Here is a 26652-nt window from a genome sequence, read left to right as displayed (position 1 = left end):
CTGGGATGCAGTCCCAGAGCTCGTGTGACCTGGACCTCTGGGCCAGCATACGGCCCCACCCCTTCCACGGAATAAGGATGCCGGGGCAGAGTAGTAAGCATCGACGGGAATCCCATGAGCTCAGGCTCCCCACCTGCCCCTTTCCATGAAGACGACCGTGTGTGAGCGTACACACAGTAACACACATAAACACGGTTGACGTCGTTTTTCCACATTTCAGTATTTTTACAGGGGGCCTCAATCGGCCCTGTGTTTCTCCCAGGCACCAGACTGGAGGTGTTCCCTGTGGGAGGGACCAGGCTGATCATCCGGCTCCATCTGAAGGTCCTGGACTCTTTCCGGGTCAAGGGCAAGGCTTCTGCGTATTCACCTCAACATGCTCAAGTTCCCTGGGAGAGACGGAGACACAGACACAGACACACGGGCACACAGTCACCCGGGCACACATGAGGCGGCCGGTGAGTATCCTCTACGGGCCACACGCAGGTTTGCTTGAGGGTTTCAAGGCCCTTTCGGGGAACGGAGGCCATTCTCCCCTGCCCCTCTCCCCGGCCCTTGATGGCGATCCCCCTACATTTCCTCCACCCACATAGCAACGGTATCTGTGCACGCTCTCCAGTGTTCTCTGGCTGATTGCGGTGGGCACAGGAGATTGCCCAGGGAGATGACTGGGAGGACTCTACCGATGAACACACAAAAGTGACGGGGTGACGCATGAGCCTTTACGCCAGGGAACGCAGACATCTGCGCCAAGGCTGGCAAGAGGTGCTTAGGTGGGCTCAAAGCTGAGGCAGTGGCGAGGAGACCTGAGGGCAGGAGTTCACGGCCAGGGAGTGGCACTTCCCGCAAGGCAGCTGCTGAGCCGACTGCTTCTCCGGCTCTGCTCACTGGTGTTGCCGGACCCGCCTGCCTCAAGCTTCCCAGGCAGAACCAGTTTGACACCGCCCTCCCCGACTCACGGTGATGCCCTTTGGACACGGGGTCACCGCCTCTTGAGTGTTCCTCTAAGCCTCCGTTTCTGCATTTGTGGAGCCCAGCTCCCACGGAGCCGCACGGAGCATTTTCAGCACCCACGCCCTGGGCGTCTCACCTGCCCTCCTCTCAGTTCCCTCTGCTGGGGCCTTCTTCCTCACGTAGTACTGCAGGGGATCGGGCCACAGGTCGTCCATGATGATCTGGCAGGGGAAACGGGGCAGGGCTCAGATGCACATCCCAGTCCGCTGGGGAGCACAGGCAGGTTCACGTGCGCGGTTTGTCACAGGGACCCACCTCAGCTATCCTGCTAGGCCCGGCAAAGCTGTGGTCAGAGAACCAGCTGAAGAAGTTAAGGCTGCTCTTGTGGCGTCTGCGGCTACAGGCCTCCTGTTCGTAACAGTGGTGCCACTGGATGGGAGTGGAATGAGACGGCTCGTACCCTGCAAGAGGAAGGGTCCGTGCGAAGGCGCTGGATGATGCATCAGGTTCAACCCTGCCGCCTCCACCTGCTGCCGCCCATCCACGCAGAGGCCCCTTACCAGCAGCCCTGAGGACATACTCCTTCTCAACGACGTCGTTGCGGAAGTAGGAGTTCTCGCGAAAGAAGAGCAGGATCTTGCGGCCATCACGGGGAGACTCGAGTTCCTCCACCTGCCGGGCGGCAAAGTGGGGGAGAGGGTTGAGATCTCTGTCCAGCAGACCCTTCCCCTCCTGGCCTTGGGGAGGAATCGCTTCTGTTACCCCCTCTTCTCCCATCCCCCAGGCCGGGCCTCCATCTCCCGGGCCAGACCTTCAAATCCGTCATGGAGCCAAGTATGCCTTCATCTTGCTCACTGAGCATGGCTGACATCTGCGGGTGGTTCACAAACTGCTTCGGGTCAAGGACTCTCCGAGGGCTGGAGAAGAAAGAGCTACAACAACAGAGCAGGTCTGCACAGCAAGTGCGCCCTGCATCTCCCCTCCTACCACCGGGACCCACTCCACCTCACAGATTGTGTCAAGGGCCCCTGCGCCCCCGCACGGCCTGCTGCATTAGTTAGTTAGGTAATTCCCTGCCGGGCACTAACACAGAAAGCTGGAAATCCTCGGTGACCTCCCTGCCCACCCACGGCCCCCTCCCCGGCACATCGAGGGCAACCTGCGGCCCCACCAGGGACCCCCACCCGGAAGCAGGGATTCGAAACTGTCGTGATCACCGAGGCATGAGCCAGGCCACCACAACGCAGGCCCCCTGCCACAGGAGTCTCCTGCGCTAGCCCGGCCACATCGGGGTCCCTCCGTGAAGGTATCAAGGATACAGCCTTGGCCCAGAAGCCAGGGATGCCCCGGATGAGGGCGCTTCGGTGGTCCAGGTGACGCCGTCGCCTCTGCCAGAACCTGAGCTTGAGCCCAGAGTAGGCCCTGCTGGCGTCTTTGTTCATGGGCTCCAGCTCTGACTGCAGGGCCTCGAGGGCCTGGGGCGGGGACGGGGGCGGACCTGGCCGTGCCTCTGGCCGTTCTTCCCCTTCCTGCTTCTCCTGCAGCTCCTGCGCTTCTCGCTCCTTCTGGCTCTCCTCCCAGGCCTCTTCCCTCCTGTCTTCCTCCTCCTCATCCTCCTCCTCCTGCACCTCTGGTACCTCTGCAACCTCATCCTCAACAGCCTCATCCTCCTCCTCCCTCTGCTCCTCCTCCTCCTCCTCTTCCTCCTCCTCCTCCTCTTCCTCCTCCTCCTCTTCCTCCTCCTCCTCTTCCTCCTCCTCCTCCTCAGTCTCCTCGCCCTCCTCAGCCTCCCCCTCTTCTTCAGCCTCACTGCCAACCTCCCTAGCCTCGTCGTCCTCGTCCTCGTCCTCCTCCTCAGTCTCCCCGGGGTCCTCCGCCACCTGGACCACCGCAAGCTGCCACACCAACATTACGTCATCCCCCACTAGCACAAGCTCCACCACCAGGATGGCGCCCTCTCTCTCCCAACGGCCCTCCTCGTCCTGCGCTGGCTCTGCCGCCATCCCCACGCCTAGGCCCAGCAGCACCTTCGCCTCTCTTCTGGGGGTGGGGCTATATGTCCGCGGACAGCCGCGTCCCGATGGACCCCTCCCTCGACGGAGTCGGTCAGGATTGGGGGGCAGTCCCGCGTCCCATGTGGCCCCCAGCTGGGGCAGCTGCGGAGGAACGGAGCAGGAGGGGTGAGCACGCGGCTCCCGCAGGCGGCCCGGCAGTGGAGCTCCGCGGCCCAGCGAAGGGGGGACGTCAGCCGTCTCCTCGCAGAAGCCACCGGAGTCTGGGACGCATGCGCACAAGGGCTTCCGGCCAGGAGGCCACGGGGCCGAGGTGGAGGTGGCACGCGTGGGGCCTCGGCGCGAAGGAGGCCTGATCCACGCCCAGGACAATGGCCGGACCCCAGGTGCTGCCAGCGGCAAGGCCGTGGGCGTGGCCGCCACAGGCCCCGCCCCTCACCCCCTGCGGGAGCCGGCCAGGGAGGCAGCCAGTGCGCCTCCTCCAGGGTGGCCTCGGGCTCTACCTAAGGCGCCCCAGGCCCCAGGGCCCACAACCCCCTCCCCTCCATCCCGTGGCCTCCTCCAGCCCGCTCTCCACCCGGTGTTTGTAGCCTGTCAATGCGAAACCGTCCCTTGCCCTTCCCCAACACGATCGTCCAAGACTGAGGACAGCGTATGCACCACCGGGAACCCTGGCCTAGCGTGCGTGGAAACGTCAGCCCAGGCATTGCGGAATAGGGCCATTCCAGGAGACAGAGGTCGGAAGCGGTCTGCCTGTTCGGGGCACGGGGCTAGGGGGCGGGGGTTCGGCCACAGTTTGCCCCCAGGCCACGTCCTTGGCTGCTCAGGAGAAGAGGGACCGAGAGTGCTCAATCCGTCTCTCCGCCTGTCCTTTCCCCATGCTCTGCTCTCCCTCTTCCCCCGACTCGGTGTTTGTCTTCAGGGCGCTGTTTCTCTGCCCACTCTCTGGCCACAGGGTCTCTGGAAGATGAAGGCTTCAGGAAGCAAGATGCAGAAGCCTGTCCGAGCACCTCCTTTCCCATGAAATAAGAGCCCTCTTCTCCTCTGTGACTAGCCACTGGTCACGTGACCAGGGAAAGGGTCCCAAGCTGGGTGCCCCCGACACAAACACACACAGACACACACACACACACACACACACACACTTACCCACAGACACTCAGTGTGTTTGGCATGGAGCACAGAGGGAGGCGTGCCTTTCGTGCAGCCAAGGGCATCCGGCAACGTGAATCCGGATGCCCCTCCCCTGAGACAATGTCTGGGCGAACCCTGTGGATGGGCAGTTGGGCATTCTGTCTGGCGGCCAGGTGACTACAGTGTGCACCCTTTGGGAGGCCGGAGGCAAGAAGCTGGGGCTGGCTCCCAGGTGACACAGCACGTACGCACGTACCTTCACTTCCAGAGACTGAGTGTCTTCCGTTGCATTCGGGCGAAACCACAAATGCCGTGGGGAAGGCGTTCCCAGCTTGTCTGGCCTGCAGAGGAGAACACATCTTCTCTAGCCTTCCCCTGCGGGCCACCAGGTCAGACCGTGAGCAGAACTTGAGGCTGGGCCGTCACGTCCCCAGGGCTGGCCCGTCACGTCCCCAGGGCTGGCCCCCACTCGTGGAGAGAGGATACCCAACGTGTGGCTTTGGGCCAACAAGGTAGGCTTGGGGCAATTTTGGTGTGCAGCCAGTGCAAGCCGGTCTCCCCCAGCATTACAGGAACAGACGGGTTTCTTACACCACACCTCAGTCATCTCAGTCGTCAAAGGGCCACACGTGCCGCGTCCTGTACACGGAGGTGCCTGTCATGGTTGCTCCGGCGGTTCTTCACCCTCCACGTGTCCCCGGCAGGTCCGTACCGACTCTTGAGGCCACGGCATCTTCTGTGCCCTCGCACAGGTCTTCTTCGGCTCCGTCTCCTGAACCGGCGGTGGATGCGTGGCTCTGCGCCATGGCTCCACTCCATGGGTGGCTGGACTAATGTTATCGCGGGGGTTCGAGCTGCGCAGAGTTCATGCCGGCTGCCTTCTAAGGTGCCAGCGGTGTTCAGTACAGCCGAGTGCTTACACACCCGTGTGTTCAGACCAAGGTTTCTTTGCGTGCCCACAGGTACCCGTGTGGGCAGCTGGCTGTAACACCGTGGGAAAGGGGTACACAGGCGTGGCCTTCCATGTACACACACGTGCATGTGGAAGCGCGTGCACGGACAGACCTATTCCGTTCCCAGCCGGGTCTGCGGTGGGTTTGCAGTGGACCGGATTTCATATGCACCCCCACGGCCTTGGACTGTGGTTTCCATGTGTTCAGCCATCATGTGGATGATCTCCACGTCCACTCGCAATCCAGGGAGACAGACATTCATGCAATGACAGACATCTGGCATTGCCCCTGCTAGGGAAGGAACAGGAGAGGGGCCAAAGGACAAGAGGTAAGCAGCCTGGAACGGAGACCTCACGGGAGGCTGGGTTTCAAGGGCACCTCCCTTGTTTCTTGTCCCCGTCGCCTCGACACACGTACACTGGAAAGCACACACGCATTCTGGGCGCCCCATCCCTTGCCTGCGAGACCACATCCGTGGAAGACCGTTGCCCTGGGTCCTCCAGTCCCGTAGCAAGCGTCCGTCTCCCAGCAGCTCTGGCCATTAAGCCCCTGGAGCGGGCGGTCTTCTTCAGGAGGCGCTCAGCCCTCTTGCGCCACGTACGTGTTTGCCCTGAACCTGCCCTGAACTCCAGGCAGATGTGCACGAGCCACATCCCCTGGTTTGCACCCTAAGGCCCTGGGAGGAAACCCGATGTCCTTATGATGCGCCCAACAGCTTAAGCCATGCGACCTGCGGCAGGGGTCCAATCCTAAACACCTCTTTCCGGGGCAGGCGGGGCATCCCCCAGTCAAGGAAGCGGAGCGCCTGTGTTTATGGGAGACACCTGGGAGGCGCTTTAGCGGCACCGTCCAGCCTTTCCTCTCCCCTGTAGAGCTCGGCAGGCCCTTCCTAAAAGCCCCGAGGAGCGAGCCGCAGAGGGCTCTAGGGAAAGTGGGTGGGGCGAGCGCAGCACATTCTGGGGTCCTCCACGTCCGGATCCCCGCGGGCAGCCCCGCTGCAACCGTCAGCATGCCTGGGACTTCCCCTCCATCTTGTCGACACGATGAATCCCACGGACTGGCCTGGGGGAGCTGTGAGGCTACTCTCCAGCTTAGGCGACAAGGAGACCAGAAGACGTGACGATGGCCCCAGCAGTCTTCCTTTGGCCCGTTGCTCTCCACCACCCTAGAATTCTCCCTGAGGGGCTGTATCGGACTTGAGATCCCCAACTTGAGATCTGACCAACCGCGGGCAGACTTGCTGACGTTCAGGCCCGAACCGTGAAGCCGGCAGGGTTCCCGAGCCCGAAGGCCAAACCCTCCTCGACCTACACCTAGCTGCCGGGGCCGCCAGGAGGGAACCCAGTTCCCCAAGGCAATGAGGTCAGGACTCCACAAACAGCATGAGATGTCGGCATAGCACCACAGGGGCCGCTGGGAGGCTCTGCCGGGATCCATTCGTGGGCACACGTTGCCAGATCCCAAGCCCAGCTGAGGTGCAGGCGGTGGGGAACGTCGAAGACGGGGTGAGTGCAGGGCGAGCGGACGGGGAGGGGCGAGCCCCGGACTGGTGAGAAGTGGTGCTGGGAAACCCCTGTTGGCTCAGGGAGCAACAAGCTGGGTGCCCCTCGCTGAGGCAGGGAACACGTGCCTGTGGGTTCAGCTCCTCTCCTTTTCGTCCTCCCCGCCTGGTACACAGGAGGTGGACAAGACCGGCCCAAACAGGAGAAGAACAGAGTCCAGGATGGCCTTTCTACTGGGAGGAGAGCTCCCCGCAGGGCTCTTTCCTCTGGAGGAACGTGCTGCTCACGGATTCTTTCTTATTCTTTGCTGCCTTTGGCTAATCAACACAGAGGCGGGTACAAGGTTTGAGCCCCTCTGTAACACACACTGAGACCCCTAGGGTTTTCCCACACCGGCACCATCCGTGCAAGCTGCCTCGATGGGTGGTGTGCTTGACACGTGCCTGCCTTGCCTTGGCCCGTGTGCGTTTTGCGGCGAGAGGGGACAGAGAACCCTGAGTAACCATGGAATGCACACAAGGTCTGTGTGTCAGGAGGGACGTGGCTGCACTCCGCCACTGGCCCCTTTCTCCATAATCAGCAGAGCGGGAAGTGCCATGGGCCCTCTCCTTTCCCGACCAGGGACTCCCAACACACTCATACACACGTGACCCTGTCCAAAGGCTTGGGCACACATCACAGACACACACACTCACACACACACACAGACTCTCGACACCCAGACGTGCATGAGGCCACACAAAATCACACTCACGTGTTCTTCGAAACACAGAGAAACACGTGATGCGTCTGTGCTCGTCCAAACACACGCACATACCCTGCACACCCACACATGATCCCTGAAACCAAGTCATCGAGAGGCACATGCATACCCCCCCACACACACAGACTCACGGCACCCAGGCGTGCATGAGGCCACACGTAACCAGACTCACATTTTCATCTAAACACAGAGTGACATACAAGACACGTGTGTTCGTGCAAACACATGCACATGCTACACGCACCCACACATTATCTCTGATACAAAGGCGTGGAGATGACACATGCGCACAGACACACACACACACACACACACACAGACACATGAAAATGCAAACACACACCCACAAGCTCCATTCACACACACGCACACACACAAACACACACACGCTCAAGGAAACCTACTGAACACACTAAACTCACACTCCTCGGTATGAAATTCAGGCTTGTAACAGCAGCCCTTGCATACAGACACATAGGGGCTTGTAAACACGAACACAGACACACACACACAATGCATACGACTCACAGAAGGTCTCGGCAAAGGCCTACACATACAGTCCCGGCCCCAAAATACATACACACGTGTGTCGCGGAACCATCATACTCACACACGGAAATGACCACATCAAAAACCCCTGGCACAGAGGCATACACAACTGACGCCAACACATCGGAGCATGCACACTCACACACACACACAGAACACACGCAACCACACACACACTCCCCTGAGGATAGAGAAGCACGTAAGCAAAACCCATGGTCTACGTCATCCTGGAACACACAAGTAGCCCATCAAGTGTGCACACACACACACACACACACACATACACACATACTCTCCTCGAACCCACTGTACACACTGTGTACACACTCGCTCATGTTGATCTGAAGCATGCACACCATCCCTTGCCTGCAGACACATAGGTGCTTGCAAAAACACCCAGAACAGACCCAATTCACACGAGGTGTCCGGCACAGGCATACGCATGTGGCACCACCATAAAAACCATTACACGGGTGTGCCCAAGAACACTAACACACACACCCCAACACATCCACAAACTCCAGCACGCAGGCATACGCTACTCACGACGTTACATCTGAGCACGACACACTCACACATAGCCCTGAGGGTACAGAAGCATGTAAGTAAAACACATGGTCTGTGTCATACAGGAACACACACGTAGCCACTCAAACAGGCACACAAACACACACACACAGGTTCATGCTTCTGCAATCACACAGAGCACACCACACACAGTACACCAACACACACGTGCGCTTGCAAGCACACGTACACACAGACAACCCATACAAGGTCTCCGGCACAGGCGTACGCAGTTGACCTGCTCAAAAAGGAAGTATGCCCGTGATCCCCCGCAATCCAGAAACATCCACAGAATCTGACACGCAGGCATTCTCAAGGGTCCAAAACACACACTCATATGCGCACGCCCTGAGGATTCAGACACATGTGAGAAAACAACACATCCTCCCTGATATAGAAATGCACAGTCAACCGCTACACTCACACGCACGTACGTGCACACGCGCTTAAGCCCACGCAAACCCACATGCACTCCCTGCACAACCTATCTCATGTCACAGAGACATGCACCCTCAGCCCTACAACTGGAAACACAAGTTCACATGGAAACATGTACCCACAACACACACCAAACTCTCCAGCACAACTGTGTACAAAGAAGGCCCCAGAGAAACACACATACACACACACACACACACACACACACACACGCAGACGTTGCTTAGTGAAGAGGAGACACACAATGAAAACACATGGTCTACGGCATAAGGGCATTTCCAATTGTCCCCATACACACAAACACACACACTGATTACAGAAGAGGAGACACACAGTGAATAGAACCTGCTCGATGGCACAGAGGCATTCCCACTTATCCCCTCACACAGAGACATGCCTACACGCGCGCGCAAACACACACGCACAGAAAAACACACACACACAGAGTCTCCAGCACCGAGGCTTGCAAGGGTGGCGACACCTACACACACAGGTACACACCCAAAACCACAATAACCCCTGGGCCTGCAAGTCCCCAAACACACCACAGGAATCTGTGGGCACACAAGGGTATGCACACAAAACACTCCCAGGCAAGGACTACGGCACACAGCCTTGTATGCGTAGCCCTGCAGGGTCACACACCCAGCGGTGCCTGGAAATGCATACGCACCGAATACACACCACTCACCTCACCCAGGCATACAGAATTCTGCGTGCACGCATACACACATGCCTCTGTGCGCAGAAGCACACACCTACGCAAAAAAATGCACGGAACCAGCTCGCAGGCATGACACTCGGCCACGCAAAACCACAGTCCTGCTCACGGGAACACACAACCAAGAAACAGACACCTACACACTCGGCGTCCAGCACACACACGTTCACACTCGCCACACACTCTCGCGTGCGTGCACCTGAAGCCTCCACCCACACATGAGGCAAGCACACGTGGCCACACTCAGAGACACACGTGTGCACACGCCGGCATGCACCTGCAGCACACGTGAACACGCCCACACGGCGCCGGTGTGCATGCAGTCACTCGAGGCCTCGCAACACACTCACCCATGGGTGTGCACACACACAGACGCAAAACATAAACACACCCTGTCTCCGGGATGCAGGCATACACCCTGGTCACCCACGCGCACACACATACGAGACACATAAGCTAAGCGCCCACGCACCCATGACGGCCTGCACACAGGGGAGCAAAAGAGGACATGCAAGTCCACACACACACGTGCAGAATCCTACACACATGGTCCTCAGCTCAGAGGAATGCTCAGGTGGCCAGAGGTGCTTGAAAATGCGCGCACACACACAGACACACACACACACACACGGATGCGGACCCGCCCACAGCTGCTCCCTCACACACAGCAGACTCACGATGTCACACAGCCTGTGGACCACACTGGCGTACCCTCACATATCCGTGGAACTGTCCCCTGCGGTGGGTGGTGTTACCTGCAGGAGGGTCTGGTGTCCACAGGGACGGTGAGGGACCGCCTCCCCCTTGGTCCTGCCGGGACCCTTGGGTTTGTGCTGGACCTGACCAGAAGCATGCATGGCCTCGCATCTCAGCAACGCAGGGCACACTTCCAGGAGCAGGGGAACTTGGAAAAGCTCTCCAAGCGATGTGAATATGGTGGTGCGAGGAGCCAAGGGGGCACCAGGGCCCCGCTCGGGAGCACCTTGGACCCTCCTGGGCCCCCTGCTCTAAAGAACAAGACTTCACCGGGAGAGCTGCACCTTTTTCCCCTCCTCGGCCAGATCCTGCCTAGGAAGGGTGGGGTTCTCTCCCCAGGCCCAGCCCTGCTGCGCCCGGCCCCCAAGCTCTCCATCACGCCCACCCATGGAATCCAACAGGATGGGGGCTGGAGGATCCCAGCAGGCTGATTTCCTCCTTGCCATTTCCCGTGCCCCCGACAGAAGCCGACACATGGACCCAAAGGGCTCTGTAACTTGTTTATGGCCCTTCCCCCTGTCCCTGCAGCATTGGGCAGGATACTCTCTAGCGCCGCCCCTGCTGATCCTTGTCCCTGTTTCTGTCCCGTGCAGGCAGAGCACCACGGAGACGAGCCCATCCATGTCTCTCAACGGTGGAGGCCTCATCAAATTCGTCTCGGTGGTCAAACTCGGGTGCTCTCTGATGTCCACTTCCACACAGCGGCCATGCCCCGACACATACACACACGCATCACACACACACAGAGACAAACAGGAAAACACACACAAAAATCTTAGCTATTTGTGAAAACACATGCTGCCGGGATCGCCAACGTGATGTTGCGAGCCCGCCTCGTCCCCGTGGGATCCCTGTTCCTCCCCAGCGAGGGCGCCACGACCCTCCTGTGGACGGCCTAGGGCCATTTCCCAGGATGTCCGTATGGCTGCGGGAGGCCAGGCGGTGCTCAGGAACGTGGAGGGCAGCCCGGGAGTCGTGGCCCACGACGGGGACGGGACAAGGAGCCCGACTCCCCAAGATAGGCCGGCCATCCCCAACTGAAGGCGTTGGCAGGAGGACCGAGAGAGGGGCCGACAGCCACGGGAGACAGTTCAGGAAAAGGCGGTGGCGAAGCCTTGCTTCGCCCGATTGAGCAGGGATTTGCCGGCACACAGCATGGGGGGCAGGCACCTGCCGGACTAGACACCTCCTCCGCCCTGTGGGTGTGCTCTGAGTGGCCCCAGGCTCACTTCCCACCCTGCCAGCTGCTGCGTGGGCCCAGGCTCCTCTGAGCCTCAGTTTCCCCGCCATGAAACTGACTGTCCCCGGGCACCCTCCCCACACAGTTCAGGACCCAGCCCTCGGGGCTCCTTACCGACAGGTCTTCCTCTCAGCTCACTCCCATGGGCCGCCTTCCGGCCTAGGGTAGTACTGCAAGGGATTGGGCCACAGCTCTTCGATGATGATCTGGGAGGGGAAAAAAGGCCAGGTGAGCGTGGGGCCCCCGGCCCCGGTCCCCAGCAGCCGGGGCCCCAGCATCACCGTTGCGGACGAAGGCCGCAGGGGCCTCACCTCGGCCATCCTGTTGGGCCCCGGGCAGCTGGGGTCACACAACCAGTTGAAGAAGTTCAGGCTGCTGCTGTCTCGCCTGCGGCTGGCACCTCCACGTTCCTCATCCCAGAACCACTGGACTGGGGTGCAACGAGTCGCCCTATATCCTGCAGGACGAGGAAACTTAAGGGAGGCCGTCCATGGCCAGGGCCCCACGCCCGCTCTCGCTCCCAACCTACAACCTCTCCCCCTCCGGTGCCAAATCCCTCCCCCGCCCCCAGGACCCCATACACCTCCCTTCCCGTTCCCGGGGCCCACGTGCCCGGCGGCCCTCCGCCAGCTCCCCTGAAGCTCAGGCCCACTCTTACCGGCGATGCTAAGGTGATACTCCTTAACGATCACGTCGTTCTGGAAGTAGGGGTTGCTCCCAAAGGAAAACATCAGCCTGCAGCGGTACTTGGGATGAACCAGCTCCTCCACCTGGCCCAGCAAAGCGAGAGGACGGGGAGGGGGAAGGGGACTGAGCGCGGCTCTGAGCAACCCTGCCGCAGCCCCTCCAGCTGCAACCCCACTCCCAAGGCACCACCGCCGGCCTCCGTCTCCAGGGCTAACCTCTAAATTGGTCATGTAGCTGAGCAGGTCTGCGTCCTGGTCACCTGTCACGGCTGATATCTGCGGGTGATTCAGGATCTGCCTTGGGTCAAGGAGCCTCGACGGCAAGTGCTCCGGAAAGAGAACCGGGAACCACCCGGGAACCCCCGGCCCTTCCCGACCGAGAGCCAGGGACCGAATGGGGCCTGTGCACAAACAGAAGGCACCGCCACACTCCCAGCCTCCTCAGCGCTTGCCCTTTCGTCACCCATGCTCTGCCCTGGGGTGGCGCTGGGCTGGAGGATCAACAGGGTGAGGCCAGGAGCCTGCCTGCTTTGCCTTCCCAAGTCCGTCTGGCCTGTGCCCGGGGCCGGCTGGGCCAGGAGGCGGTCAGTCACCACGCTGGATGTCTGGATGGGCTCGGTCCCCCGCTCACGGCCGTGTTTGCTTGTGTGCTCCCCTGAAGCCCTGGGCTCTTGAGGGACCTTCTGTGCCCACAAGGGGGCTGCTCCGCTCACTTGCAGCATGGCTGCACAGCCAGGGTGCCAAGCAAGAGCCTGGCAGGGTCAGCAAGAGAGGGAGGAAAGGGGTAGTGTGGGAGGACGGGGCGCGAAGGAGGAGAGAGAGAGAGACAGAGACACCCAAACCCCGAGGAAGAGACTTGCAGAGGGACGGCAGGCGGGGAGAGAGCGAGCCAGGGTGGGGGACGTGGAGACGGAGAGGCAGGGAGGCAGGAAACGTGTCTGTGAGCACCTGGGCCAGGGGCCTCGGCCCGCCTCAGTAGGACCTGCGGAGACAGAGTTTGTAGCACCCCTGCACCATGTCCAGGGCCCCGGGGGCCGCTGAAGTCGGCCAGCCCGCTGACTGACCCTCAATGAGTGCAAGCGCACAGAACTCTAGGTCTGCCGTGACCTCGCCAAAAAGACAGGTTGGGAAGGACCGGGAAGGAGGCGCGCAGCCTCTCCATCTGCCCCACGCACCCCCCAAATCCTTTCCTTGCAGCATCTGCTCTGAGCCAAGTGGGACCGGGCTTCACTAGGAGTCCAGAGTGTTGACCCGGGTTCCGCGACCGCAGAGGCCTGTTGGGGTGCTGCAGCCCCAAAGCACTGGCCCGGACCTTCTGCTCAGGCAGCAATGCACAGGTCCCAGCCCCTGCCTTTCCCCCCAACGCCCACTCCCTCCCCGCACCCACCTCCTCCGGGACCACCCTCTGCTGGCCCCTGCCCCTCTGCTGTGCAGGAGAAGGCTGGGGCCACTGCTCCCGCCTTGGGCCCACTGCTGCCTGGGCGGCCTACTGCCGCGAGGTGCCCAGCGCTGGAGGCCTGGGGCCCACGGCTGGGGGAGCGAGGCCCATCCCCGCAGCTCTCCTGCCCCTGGCTGAGGCTCTGCACCCTGCTGCCCTGCTCCCACTCTCCTCCACAGGTGCCCAAACCCAGCCAGCAGGCTGAAGGATACGGCGTGTGCCCAGAAGCCAGGGATGCCCTGGATGATGGCCCTTCTTCGAGCCAGGTGACCACTGCGCTTCCGATTCATCCTGCGCTTCAGCCGCAAGTAGGCCCTGGAGGCTTGGGCGTCCACAGAGCGGAGCGCTTCCTGAACCACCTCCAGCGCGGCAAGTGCGGCCCCGGCTGGGTCGGGCCGGGGCACCGGCTCTGCCTGCCACAGCTCCTTCGGCCTCTCGACCTGCTGTGCTTGCGCCGCCTCCTCGTCTTCCGCCGCCAGTACCTCCTCGTCTTCCGCCGCCAGCACCTCCTCGACTTCCACCGCCAGCACCTCCTTGACTTCCACCGCCAGCACCTCCTCGTCTTCCGCCGCCAGCACCTCCTCGACTTCCACCGCCACCACCTCCACCACCGCCGCGATATCCTCCACCACCAGCACCAACTCCGGCCCCGCGCCGGCCTCCTCTGTGCCCCCCTGGGCCTCAGCTTCCCGCACAGCCTCTGCCACCACCCCCGCAGCCTCGAGGGCCAGAAGCGCCCCCGCGTGCCCGCAGGAGCCGGTCTCCCTGAGGGCCCCCGCCTCCTCACCGCCCTCGTCTGCGACCAAGGTGCTCCAGGATTCTGGGGCAGCCCCGCCTTCCCCGGACCTCGACTCACTCTCCATGTGGCCCTGGCCCTGAGCGCCGGCCGCTGGGGACTGAAGGCGACGGAGGCGGCACCGGCAGCTTCAGCTGCAGCGCCCAGGAACGCCGCTGGGCGGCAGCGCCTAGCAGAGTGCGCGGGCCTGGGGCACGCATGCGCACAGGCCCCCGGGGCGGGCGGTGACGGGGCAGACACGGGCGGCGCAGGGGTGTGGGGCGGGGGGAGGCACGCATGCGGCCTGGGCCGGATGGAGCCCCCGAGCCCCGCGCAGGACGCGGCGTGCTCCCGGGTCTAACCCGTGCCAGGGCAGTGGGCGTGGCCACCACCCGCCCTGTGTCTTGGCCGCACCAGAGCCCGCCCGGGAGCCCGCCCGAGCCCCTCCACCGCGGTGGCCTCCGCGCCTCTCAACCCCAAACGTTCTCTTCAGAGACCCCTGTCAGGCCTTTCCCGCAAGTGCCGTGGTATCCCAGCCCCACTCGTCCCTTTCTCGTCCGTCCGTCTGGGGCCCCTCGGCTGGCGCCAGGAATTGAAATCCGGCGGCTGAATGCCGAGTGTGCCCGCCGCGCGAAAGCCTCCCGCGCTCCTTCTTAGGGGACCTGGGGGAGAGCCCGGGGGGCATCAGCTGCTGCCCCACCTGCGCCCCGTCACTGCCACGTGGCTTTCGCCCTGGGCCTGCCCGGTGGTGCACGGCGCCAGGAGCCCGCCGCCAAGGTGCTGCGTGCAGGGGCCATCCGCCTCCCCAGCCCCCCACCCCCCATCCCCCGCCCCAGCTTTCCGGAAGAGAAGGGAACTGCACGCCAAGTACTTTCCCTGAAGTTACTCTGCAAAGAGCCGAGGTCCCTGGCCACCGGGGTGCCTACAGAGCTGCTAAGCCGGCCCCGGTGAGGTCCGTGATTGCGACTGGGCAGCATGCGACTGGGCCAGGCTTTCAGTCCAAAGAGAAACTCTGCAAATTCCTCTGCCCAAGCCAGTGGTAAAACTTGCTCCCAAGGTGCTTTCCTCTGAGCGGCCCCTTTCGCTTTGTTTCTGTGTCTCTTTTCCTCGTTGCGTTCTCCTTCTCCACCTGACTTGCATGCAAGGGCTCTTGTGTCTTTCTTCCAGCTCCGCTCCAAGTTCTCCCTTAGACTGTGTCGGTGGCTGAGTGGAGTACCGTGCGGGGAGGGGATGGCCAAGTGAGCATGCACAGCCCAAGTGCCCTTTCTCTGGTACTCCCCACGTCGGTCCTTTGAGACAAGACCACACCTCACAGAGGTCTGCTCCGGGGGGCGGGGGCGGGTGCTGTGGCGGGATAGGATGCTTGCCGCCTGAGGTGTCAGGGAAGGCCTCGTGGGTGATGGCAAGGCCACCAGCGTTGCGGTTGCATCGTGGGAGGGCCTCTATTAGAAGGAGTGGGTCGGTGTGTCCTGGGGGATTTTGACCAGAAAGACGCAGGAGGAACTCCCTTGGCGTTTAGTGCAGGCGTTAAGTGCAGGGGCTGTGGTCGCAACAAGTGTCACAAACGCCCCTGCAGGGAGTAAGATGCATGGCTGTCTATGGGGCGAAGAAACAAATGTCTGAGACAGTCCGTGAGACAGCTCAGACTTTGGAATTACTGGTACAATCCAAACTGACCCAGCACTTGCAACCTTGCCCAAACCACTAGAGGAGGCTCCTCTGGTGTTACCGCAGGAACAGGAGCACAGCCTTGGAGAGGGAGAAGGCTGGGGTGGTGACAGGGGGAGGGGGAGGAGAGGGAGACTGGGAGGAGAGGGAGAGAAGCCCAGAAGGAGAAGAAGAGCTGGGGGAGAGAGGGGGAATGGGAGGGAGGGAGAGAAGGGAAGAGAGGGACAGGGGCAGGAGGGAGAGCCGTGCACAGGGATGGGGAGGGAGAGACAGGCAGGGCGCGGCGAGGAAGGGCGGAGGCGGGGAGGCAAGGACTGGTCTGCCCCCAGCTGAATTCATACTTTGCGATGCATGTAGACCCAAAGGACACATCGCCTGTGAGGAAGGGGCCACCCACGCGTGGGGAAGCAACAAGTCGGCTGAGCAGAGCTGAATCCAGTGGTGTCAACCAGGGCAGCTGTCATGTTTCCCGAAAACATGAGACAGCAAATGGGGAAGTCACGGAGGAATAGAGGGTGGAAACAGCCAGGGAGTACACAGACACCAAGTACTGTGATTGTGGACTGCCCTGTGTCAGTAACGGGGCTGGTCAGTAACGGGGCTTCACAGCACTGGAGTAAGATGTGGACGACAGCAGAACGGGCAGGTGTTGAAAAGCTGGCCACATCTATGCTCCGTGCAAGAGACTGGCCTCTGAGTCCCAAAGTCACAAAGAATTTGAAAGTGGGAGGAGTGAGGCCAAGACCTCAGAAGATGGACGGTGCCCTACACGGTCAAAGCAGCCTGCGCGCACTTGGCCCTTAACCAGGGGAGCGTGCTCCGTGGGGTGTTGGTGAGGACTAGGGGTGCCCTTTGGTGGCATTTCCCTTTTGGGGTCTAAGCGGATAGAGGGCATTGGGCACCTGCCTTCAGACCACGGAGAAGGAGGCAGATCAGCCTCGGGGTCAGCACGGGACAGACAGCACACGGGCGGGTGTCCTGGGTCTCGCATTCAGCAATACTCTGCCCTCTCCTCTGCTGACCATCTGGGGGACCCCAAGCCAACGTCCTAGGGAAGCCGGGAAGTGGGGATCATGGGGCTGCGTGGGGTTGTCAGTATGTGAGCGTGTCTCTGGACATGTGAGTGGGTGAAGGTTGTGTGCCTGGGAGGGTGAGTGAGTGTGTGCGTGTCAGGACATGAGGGTGACTGAATCACTGTGTGTTGGCTGGGGGTGTTGGCTCTGCTCCTGAGTATGTGTCAGTGTATGTGAGTGGCTAAATATTCTGTGGCTTAGGGCGGTTGGAACCCGATGGTGTTCGTGTGTGTGTGTGCGCGCGCGCGTGCGTGTGTGTGTGTGTGCGGGCCCGCACGCGCGCGCGAGCGTGCCTTTCCCTGCAATTTATGCTTCCGCCCAGCTACCTGGGCCAGAACGACAGGGTGATCTTTCCTACCTTCCCTCCTCCCACTTTCCCCTCTCCAACAGTCCCTCCACAGGGCCTGGCCCCCACTCGCTCCCGCTGTATCTGGGGCTGAGAGGATGACTGTGTCAGCAAGGGCCTGGGCCCCTTGTTTAGAAGAAAGGAGAGCCCTGGCACTGGGGTTCAACGGAGTAATGAAACTACAGTCCCACCCGTTCTGTGTGTGAGGTCATCCACCAGGGAGCATCTCTGGGAGACGGTCATCGCCATCCACCAAAAGTTGACACTGGACACGTTTGGCCCTGGCTCGCCCTTCCCTTTCTTTGACCTCTGTTATTTCCCCAGGGAAGGCATGGGCCCTGTTAGCTGGCCTTTCGCTCATCTCCTCTCCCTGCCCACCTCCACCATCCCTAGGGGAAGGACCTCTGCCACGCTGGGATGCAGTCCCAGAGCTCGTGTGACCTGGACCTCTGGGCCAGCATACGGCCCCACCCCTTCCACGGAATAAGGATGCCGGGGCAGAGTAGTAAGCATCGACGGGAATCCCATGAGCTCAGGCTCCCCACCTGCCCCTTTCCATGAAGACGACCGTGTGTGAGCGTACACACAGTAACACACATAAACACGGTTGACGTCGTTTTTCCACATTTCAGTATTTTTACAGGGGGCCTCAATCGGCCCTGTGTTTCTCCCAGGCACCAGACTGGAGGTGTTCCCTGTGGGAGGGACCAGGCTGATCATCCGGCTCCATCTGAAGGTCCTGGACTCTTTCCGGGTCAAGGGCAAGGCTTCTGCGTATTCACCTCAACATGCTCAAGTTCCCTGGGAGAGACGGAGACACAGACACAGACACACGGGCACACAGTCACCCGGGCACACATGAGGCGGCCGGTGAGTATCCTCTACGGGCCACACGCAGGTTTGCTTGAGGGTTTCAAGGCCCTTTCGGGGAACGGAGGCCATTCTCCCCTGCCCCTCTCCCCGGCCCTTGATGGCGATCCCCCTACATTTCCTCCACCCACATAGCAACGGTATCTGTGCACGCTCTCCAGTGTTCTCTGGCTGATTGCGGTGGGCACAGGAGATTGCCCAGGGAGATGACTGGGAGGACTCTACCGATGAACACACAAAAGTGACGGGGTGACGCATGAGCCTTTACGCCAGGGAACGCAGACATCTGCGCCAAGGCTGGCAAGAGGTGCTTAGGTGGGCTCAAAGCTGAGGCAGTGGCGAGGAGACCTGAGGGCAGGAGTTCACGGCCAGGGAGTGGCACTTCCCGCAAGGCAGCTGCTGAGCCGACTGCTTCTCCGGCTCTGCTCACTGGTGTTGCCGGACCCGCCTGCCTCAAGCTTCCCAGGCAGAACCAGTTTGACACCGCCCTCCCCGACTCACGGTGATGCCCTTTGGACACGGGGTCACCGCCTCTTGAGTGTTCCTCTAAGCCTCCGTTTCTGCATTTGTGGAGCCCAGCTCCCACGGAGCCGCACGGAGCATTTTCAGCACCCACGCCCTGGGCGTCTCACCTGCCCTCCTCTCAGTTCCCTCTGCTGGGGCCTTCTTCCTCACGTAGTACTGCAGGGGATCGGGCCACAGGTCGTCCATGATGATCTGGCAGGGGAAACGGGGCAGGGCTCAGATGCACATCCCAGTCCGCTGGGGAGCACAGGCAGGTTCACGTGCGCGGTTTGTCACAGGGACCCACCTCAGCTATCCTGCTAGGCCCGGCAAAGCTGTGGTCAGAGAACCAGCTGAAGAAGTTAAGGCTGCTCTTGTGGCGTCTGCGGCTACAGGCCTCCTGTTCGTAACAGTGGTGCCACTGGATGGGAGTGGAATGAGACGGCTCGTACCCTGCAAGAGGAAGGGTCCGTGCGAAGGCGCTGGATGATGCATCAGGTTCAACCCTGCCGCCTCCACCTGCTGCCGCCCATGCACGCAGAGGCCCCTTACCAGCAGCCCTGAGGACATACTCCTTCTCAACGACGTCGTTGCGGAAGTAGGAGTTCTCGCGAAAGAAGAGCAGGATCTTGCGGCCATCACGGGGAGACTCGAGTTCCTCCACCTGCCGGGCGGCAAAGTGGGGGAGAGGGTTGAGATCTCTGTCCAGCAGACCCTTCCCCTCCTGGCCTTGGGGAGGAATCGCTTCTGTTACCCCCTCTTCTCCCATCCCCCAGGCCGGGCCTCCATCTCCCGGGCCAGACCTTCAAATCCGTCATGGAGCCAAGTATGCCTTCATCTTGCTCACTGAGCATGGCTGACATCTGCGGGTGGTTCACAAACTGCTTCGGGTCAAGGACTCTCCGAGGGCTGGAGAAGAAAGAGCTACAACAACAGAGCAGGTCTGCACAGCAAGTGCGCCCTGCATCTCCCCTCCTACCACCGGGACCCACTCCACCTCACAGATTGTGTCAAGGGCCCCTGCGCCCCCGCACGGCCTGCTGCATTAGTTAGTTAGGTAATTCCCTGCCGGGCACTAACACAGAAAGCTGGAAATCCTCGGTGACCTCCCTGCCCACCCACGGCCCCCTCCCCGGCACATCGAGGGCAACCTGCGGCCCCACCAGGGACCCCCACCCGGAAGCAGGGATTCGAAACTGTCGTGATCACCGAGGCATGAGCCAGGCCACCACAACGCAGGCCCCCTGCCACAGGAGTCTCCTGCGCTAGCCCGGCCACATCGGGGTCCCTCCGTGAAGGTATCAAGGATACAGCCTTGGCCCAGAAGCCAGGGATGCCCCGGATGAGGGCGCTTCGGTGGTCCAGGTGACGCCGTCGCCTCTGCCAGAACCTGAGCTTGAGCCCAGAGTAGGCCCTGCTGGCGTCTTTGTTCATGGGCTCCAGCTCTGACTGCAGGGCCTCGAGGGCCTGGGGCGGGGACGGGGGCGGACCTGGCCGTGCCTCTGGCCGTTCTTCCCCTTCCTGCTTCTCCTGCAGCTCCTGCGCTTCTCGCTCCTTCTGGCTCTCCTCCCAGGCCTCTTCCCTCCTGTCTTCCTCCTCCTCATCCTCCTCCTCCTGCACCTCTGGTACCTCTGCAACCTCATCCTCAACAGCCTCATCCTCCTCCTCCCTCTGCTCCTCCTCCTCCTCCTCTTCCTCCTCCTCCTCCTCTTCCTCCTCCTCCTCTTCCTCCTCCTCCTCTTCCTCCTCCTCCTCCTCAGTCTCCTCGCCCTCCTCAGCCTCCCCCTCTTCTTCAGCCTCACTGCCAACCTCCCTAGCCTCGTCGTCCTCGTCCTCGTCCTCCTCCTCAGTCTCCCCGGGGTCCTCCGCCACCTGGACCACCGCAAGCTGCCACACCAACATTACGTCATCCCCCACTAGCACAAGCTCCACCACCAGGATGGCGCCCTCTCTCTCCCAACGGCCCTCCTCGTCCTGCGCTGGCTCTGCCGCCATCCCCACGCCTAGGCCCAGCAGCACCTTCGCCTCTCTTCTGGGGGTGGGGCTATATGTCCGCGGACAGCCGCGTCCCGATGGACCCCTCCCTCGACGGAGTCGGTCAGGATTGGGGGGCAGTCCCGCGTCCCATGTGGCCCCCAGCTGGGGCAGCTGCGGAGGAACGGAGCAGGAGGGGTGAGCACGCGGCTCCCGCAGGCGGCCCGGCAGTGGAGCTCCGCGGCCCAGCGAAGGGGGGACGTCAGCCGTCTCCTCGCAGAAGCCACCGGAGTCTGGGACGCATGCGCACAAGGGCTTCCGGCCAGGAGGCCACGGGGCCGAGGTGGAGGTGGCACGCGTGGGGCCTCGGCGCGAAGGAGGCCTGATCCACGCCCAGGACAATGGCCGGACCCCAGGTGCTGCCAGCGGCAAGGCCGTGGGCGTGGCCGCCACAGGCCCCGCCCCTCACCCCCTGCGGGAGCCGGCCAGGGAGGCAGCCAGTGCGCCTCCTCCAGGGTGGCCTCGGGCTCTACCTAAGGCGCCCCAGGCCCCAGGGCCCACAACCCCCTCCCCTCCATCCCGTGGCCTCCTCCAGCCCGCTCTCCACCCGGTGTTTGTAGCCTGTCAATGCGAAACCGTCCCTTGCCCTTCCCCAACACGATCGTCCAAGACTGAGGACAGCGTATGCACCACCGGGAACCCTGGCCTAGCGTGCGTGGAAACGTCAGCCCAGGCATTGCGGAATAGGGCCATTCCAGGAGACAGAGGTCGGAAGCGGTCTGCCTGTTCGGGGCACGGGGCTAGGGGGCGGGGGTTCGGCCACAGTTTGCCCCCAGGCCACGTCCTTGGCTGCTCAGGAGAAGAGGGACCGAGAGTGCTCAATCCGTCTCTCCGCCTGTCCTTTCCCCATGCTCTGCTCTCCCTCTTCCCCCGACTCGGTGTTTGTCTTCAGGGCGCTGTTTCTCTGCCCACTCTCTGGCCACAGGGTCTCTGGAAGATGAAGGCTTCAGGAAGCAAGATGCAGAAGCCTGTCCGAGCACCTCCTTTCCCATGAAATAAGAGCCCTCTTCTCCTCTGTGACTAGCCACTGGTCACGTGACCAGGGAAAGGGTCCCAAGCTGGGTGCCCCCGACACAAACACACACAGACACACACACACACACACACACACACACTTACCCACAGACACTCAGTGTGTTTGGCATGGAGCACAGAGGGAGGCGTGCCTTTCGTGCAGCCAAGGGCATCCGGCAACGTGAATCCGGATGCCCCTCCCCTGAGACAATGTCTGGGCGAACCCTGTGGATGGGCAGTTGGGCATTCTGTCTGGCGGCCAGGTGACTACAGTGTGCACCCTTTGGGAGGCCGGAGGCAAGAAGCTGGGGCTGGCTCCCAGGTGACACAGCACGTACGCACGTACCTTCACTTCCAGAGACTGAGTGTCTTCCGTTGCATTCGGGCGAAACCACAAATGCCGTGGGGAAGGCGTTCCCAGCTTGTCTGGCCTGCAGAGGAGAACACATCTTCTCTAGCCTTCCCCTGCGGGCCACCAGGTCAGACCGTGAGCAGAACTTGAGGCTGGGCCGTCACGTCCCCAGGGCTGGCCCGTCACGTCCCCAGGGCTGGCCCCCACTCGTGGAGAGAGGATACCCAACGTGTGGCTTTGGGCCAACAAGGTAGGCTTGGGGCAATTTTGGTGTGCAGCCAGTGCAAGCCGGTCTCCCCCAGCATTACAGGAACAGACGGGTTTCTTACACCACACCTCAGTCATCTCAGTCGTCAAAGGGCCACACGTGCCGCGTCCTGTACACGGAGGTGCCTGTCATGGTTGCTCCGGCGGTTCTTCACCCTCCACGTGTCCCCGGCAGGTCCGTACCGACTCTTGAGGCCACGGCATCTTCTGTGCCCTCGCACAGGTCTTCTTCGGCTCCGTCTCCTGAACCGGCGGTGGATGCGTGGCTCTGCGCCATGGCTCCACTCCATGGGTGGCTGGACTAATGTTATCGCGGGGGTTCGAGCTGCGCAGAGTTCATGCCGGCTGCCTTCTAAGGTGCCAGCGGTGTTCAGTACAGCCGAGTGCTTACACACCCGTGTGTTCAGACCAAGGTTTCTTTGCGTGCCCACAGGTACCCGTGTGGGCAGCTGGCTGTAACACCGTGGGAAAGGGGTACACAGGCGTGGCCTTCCATGTACACACACGTGCATGTGGAAGCGCGTGCACGGACAGACCTATTCCGTTCCCAGCCGGGTCTGCGGTGGGTTTGCAGTGGACCGGATTTCATATGCACCCCCACGGCCTTGGACTGTGGTTTCCATGTGTTCAGCCATCATGTGGATGATCTCCACGTCCACTCGCAATCCAGGGAGACAGACATTCATGCAATGACAGACATCTGGCATTGCCCCTGCTAGGGAAGGAACAGGAGAGGGGCCAAAGGACAAGAGGTAAGCAGCCTGGAACGGAGACCTCACGGGAGGCTGGGTTTCAAGGGCACCTCCCTTGTTTCTTGTCCCCGTCGCCTCGACACACGTACACTGGAAAGCACACACGCATTCTGGGCGCCCCATCCCTTGCCTGCGAGACCACATCCGTGGAAGACCGTTGCCCTGGGTCCTCCAGTCCCGTAGCAAGCGTCCGTCTCCCAGCAGCTCTGGCCATTAAGCCCCTGGAGCGGGCGGTCTTCTTCAGGAGGCGCTCAGCCCTCTTGCGCCACGTACGTGTTTGCCCTGAACCTGCCCTGAACTCCAGGCAGATGTGCACGAGCCACATCCCCTGGTTTGCACCCTAAGGCCCTGGGAGGAAACCCGATGTCCTTATGATGCGCCCAACAGCTTAAGCCATGCGACCTGCGGCAGGGGTCCAATCCTAAACACCTCTTTCCGGGGCAGGCGGGGCATCCCCCAGTCAAGGAAGCGGAGCGCCTGTGTTTATGGGAGACACCTGGGAGGCGCTTTAGCGGCACCGTCCAGCCTTTCCTCTCCCCTGTAGAGCTCGGCAGGCCCTTCCTAAAAGCCCCGAGGAGCGAGCCGCAGAGGGCTCTAGGGAAAGTGGGTGGGGCGAGCGCAGCACGTTCTGGGGTCCTCCACGTCCGGATCCCCGCGGGCAGCCCCGCTGCAACCGTCAGCATGCCTGGGACTTCCCCTCCATCTTGTCGACACGATGAATCCCACGGACTGGCCTGGGGGAGCTGTGAGGCTACTCTCCAGCTTAGGCGACAAGGAGACCAGAAGACGTGACGATGGCCCCAGCAGTCTTCCTTTGGCCCGTTGCTCTCCACCACCCTAGAATTCTCCCTGAGGGGCTGTATCGGACTTGAGATCCCCAACTTGAGATCTGACCAACCGCGGGCAGACTTGCTGACGTTCAGGCCCGAACCGTGAAGCCGGCAGGGTTCCCGAGCCCGAAGGCCAAACCCTCCTCGACCTACACCTAGCTGCCGGGGCCGCCAGGAGGGAACCCAGTTCCCCAAGGCAATGAGGTCAGGACTCCACAAACAGCATGAGATGTCGGCATAGCACCACAGGGGCCGCTGGGAGGCTCTGCCGGGATCCATTCGTGGGCACACGTTGCCAGATCCCAAGCCCAGCTGAGGTGCAGGCGGTGGGGAACGTCGAAGACGGGGTGAGTGCAGGGCGAGCGGACGGGGAGGGGCGAGCCCCGGACTGGTGAGAAGTGGTGCTGGGAAACCCCTGTTGGCTCAGGGAGCAACAAGCTGGGTGCCCCTCGCTGAGGCAGGGAACACGTGCCTGTGGGTTCAGCTCCTCTCCTTTTCGTCCTCCCCGCCTGGTACACAGGAGGTGGACAAGACCGGCCCAAACAGGAGAAGAACAGAGTCCAGGATGGCCTTTCTACTGGGAGGAGAGCTCCCCGCAGGGCTCTTTCCTCTGGAGGAACGTGCTGCTCACGGATTCTTTCTTATTCTTTGCTGCCTTTGGCTAATCAACACAGAGGCGGGTACAAGGTTTGAGCCCCTCTGTAACACACACTGAGACCCCTAGGGTTTTCCCACACCGGCACCATCCGTGCAAGCTGCCTCGATGGGTGGTGTGCTTGACACGTGCCTGCCTTGCCTTGGCCCGTGTGCGTTTTGCGGCGAGAGGGGACAGAGAACCCTGAGTAACCATGGAATGCACACAAGGTCTGTGTGTCAGGAGGGACGTGGCTGCACTCCGCCACTGGCCCCTTTCTCCATAATCAGCAGAGCGGGAAGTGCCATGGGCCCTCTCCTTTCCCGACCAGGGACTCCCAACACACTCATACACACGTGACCCTGTCCAAAGGCTTGGGCACACATCACAGACACACACACTCACACACACACACAGACTCTCGACACCCAGACGTGCATGAGGCCACACAAAATCACACTCACGTGTTCTTCGAAACACAGAGAAACACGTGATGCGTCTGTGCTCGTCCAAACACACGCACATACCCTGCACACCCACACATGATCCCTGAAACCAAGTCATCGAGAGGCACATGCATACCCCCCCACACACACAGACTCACGGCACCCAGGCGTGCATGAGGCCACACGTAACCAGACTCACATTTTCATCTAAACACAGAGTGACATACAAGACACGTGTGTTCGTGCAAACACATGCACATGCTACACGCACCCACACATTATCTCTGATACAAAGGCGTGGAGATGACACATGCGCACAGACACACACACACACACACACACACAGACACATGAAAATGCAAACACACACCCACAAGCTCCATTCACACACACGCACACACACAAACACACACACGCTCAAGGAAACCTACTGAACACACTAAACTCACACTCCTCGGTATGAAATTCAGGCTTGTAACAGCAGCCCTTGCATACAGACACATAGGGGCTTGTAAACACGAACACAGACACACACACACAATGCATACGACTCACAGAAGGTCTCGGCAAAGGCCTACACATACAGTCCCGGCCCCAAAATACATACACACGTGTGTCGCGGAACCATCATACTCACACACGGAAATGACCACATCAAAAACCCCTGGCACAGAGGCATACACAACTGACGCCAACACATCGGAGCATGCACACTCACACACACACACAGAACACACGCAACCACACACACACTCCCCTGAGGATAGAGAAGCACGTAAGCAAAACCCATGGTCTACGTCATCCTGGAACACACAAGTAGCCCATCAAGTGTGCACACACACACACACACACACACACACATACACACATACTCTCCTCGAACCCACTGTACACACTGTGTACACACTCGCTCATGTTGATCTGAAGCATGCACACCATCCCTTGCCTGCAGACACATAGGTGCTTGCAAAAACACCCAGAACAGACCCAATTCACACGAGGTGTCCGGCACAGGCATACGCATGTGGCACCACCATAAAAACCATTACACGGGTGTGCCCAAGAACACTAACACACACACCCCAACACATCCACAAACTCCAGCACGCAGGCATACGCTACTCACGACGTTACATCTGAGCACGACACACTCACACATAGCCCTGAGGGTACAGAAGCATGTAAGTAAAACACATGGTCTGTGTCATACAGGAACACACACGTAGCCACTCAAACAGGCACACAAACACACACACACAGGTTCATGCTTCTGCAATCACACAGAGCACACCACACACAGTACACCAACACACACGTGCGCTTGCAAGCACACGTACACACAGACAACCCATACAAGGTCTCCGGCACAGGCGT

The 26652-nt window shown here is 61.0% G+C and overlaps 1 protein-coding gene across 1 annotated transcript; it reads right to left on the bottom strand.

The window, feature by feature from the left end:
- Positions 1-209: 209 nt before the first annotated feature.
- On the bottom strand, positions 210-2017 carry LOC308337823 (testis-specific Y-encoded protein 10-like). The gene is made up of 5 exons (XM_080796019.1): positions 1766-2017; positions 1515-1626; positions 1270-1415; positions 1091-1175; positions 210-389 (listed from the first exon to the last, which is right to left on the bottom strand). Exons 1-5 carry the CDS (start codon positions 1823-1825, stop codon positions 367-369), a joined length of 426 nt encoding a protein of 141 aa, XP_080652145.1. The 5' UTR covers positions 1826-2017; the 3' UTR covers positions 210-366.
- Positions 2018-26652: the final 24635 nt, after the last annotated feature.

Source organism: Martes martes, assembly GCF_963455335.1.
Source record: "Martes martes genome assembly, chromosome: Y".
NCBI lineage: Eukaryota > Metazoa > Chordata > Mammalia > Carnivora > Mustelidae > Martes > Martes martes.
This window is presented reverse-complemented; position numbering and strand designations above follow the sequence as displayed.

Excerpts from the sequence above, each read along its gene's own strand:
- LOC308337823 (XM_080796019.1), bottom strand. The coding sequence starts at position 1,825 with ATGTCAGCCATGCTCAGTGAGCAAGATGAAGGCATACTTGGCTCCATG. Across the intron at positions 1,176-1,269 it reads GGCCTAGCAGGATAGCTGAG|ATCATCATGGACGACCTGTG; the intron begins GTGGGTCCCTGT and ends TTCCCCTGCCAG. Across the intron at positions 390-1,090 it reads GGGAACTGAGAGGAGGGCAG|GGAACTTGAGCATGTTGAGG; the intron begins GTGAGACGCCCA and ends CGTCTCTCCCAG.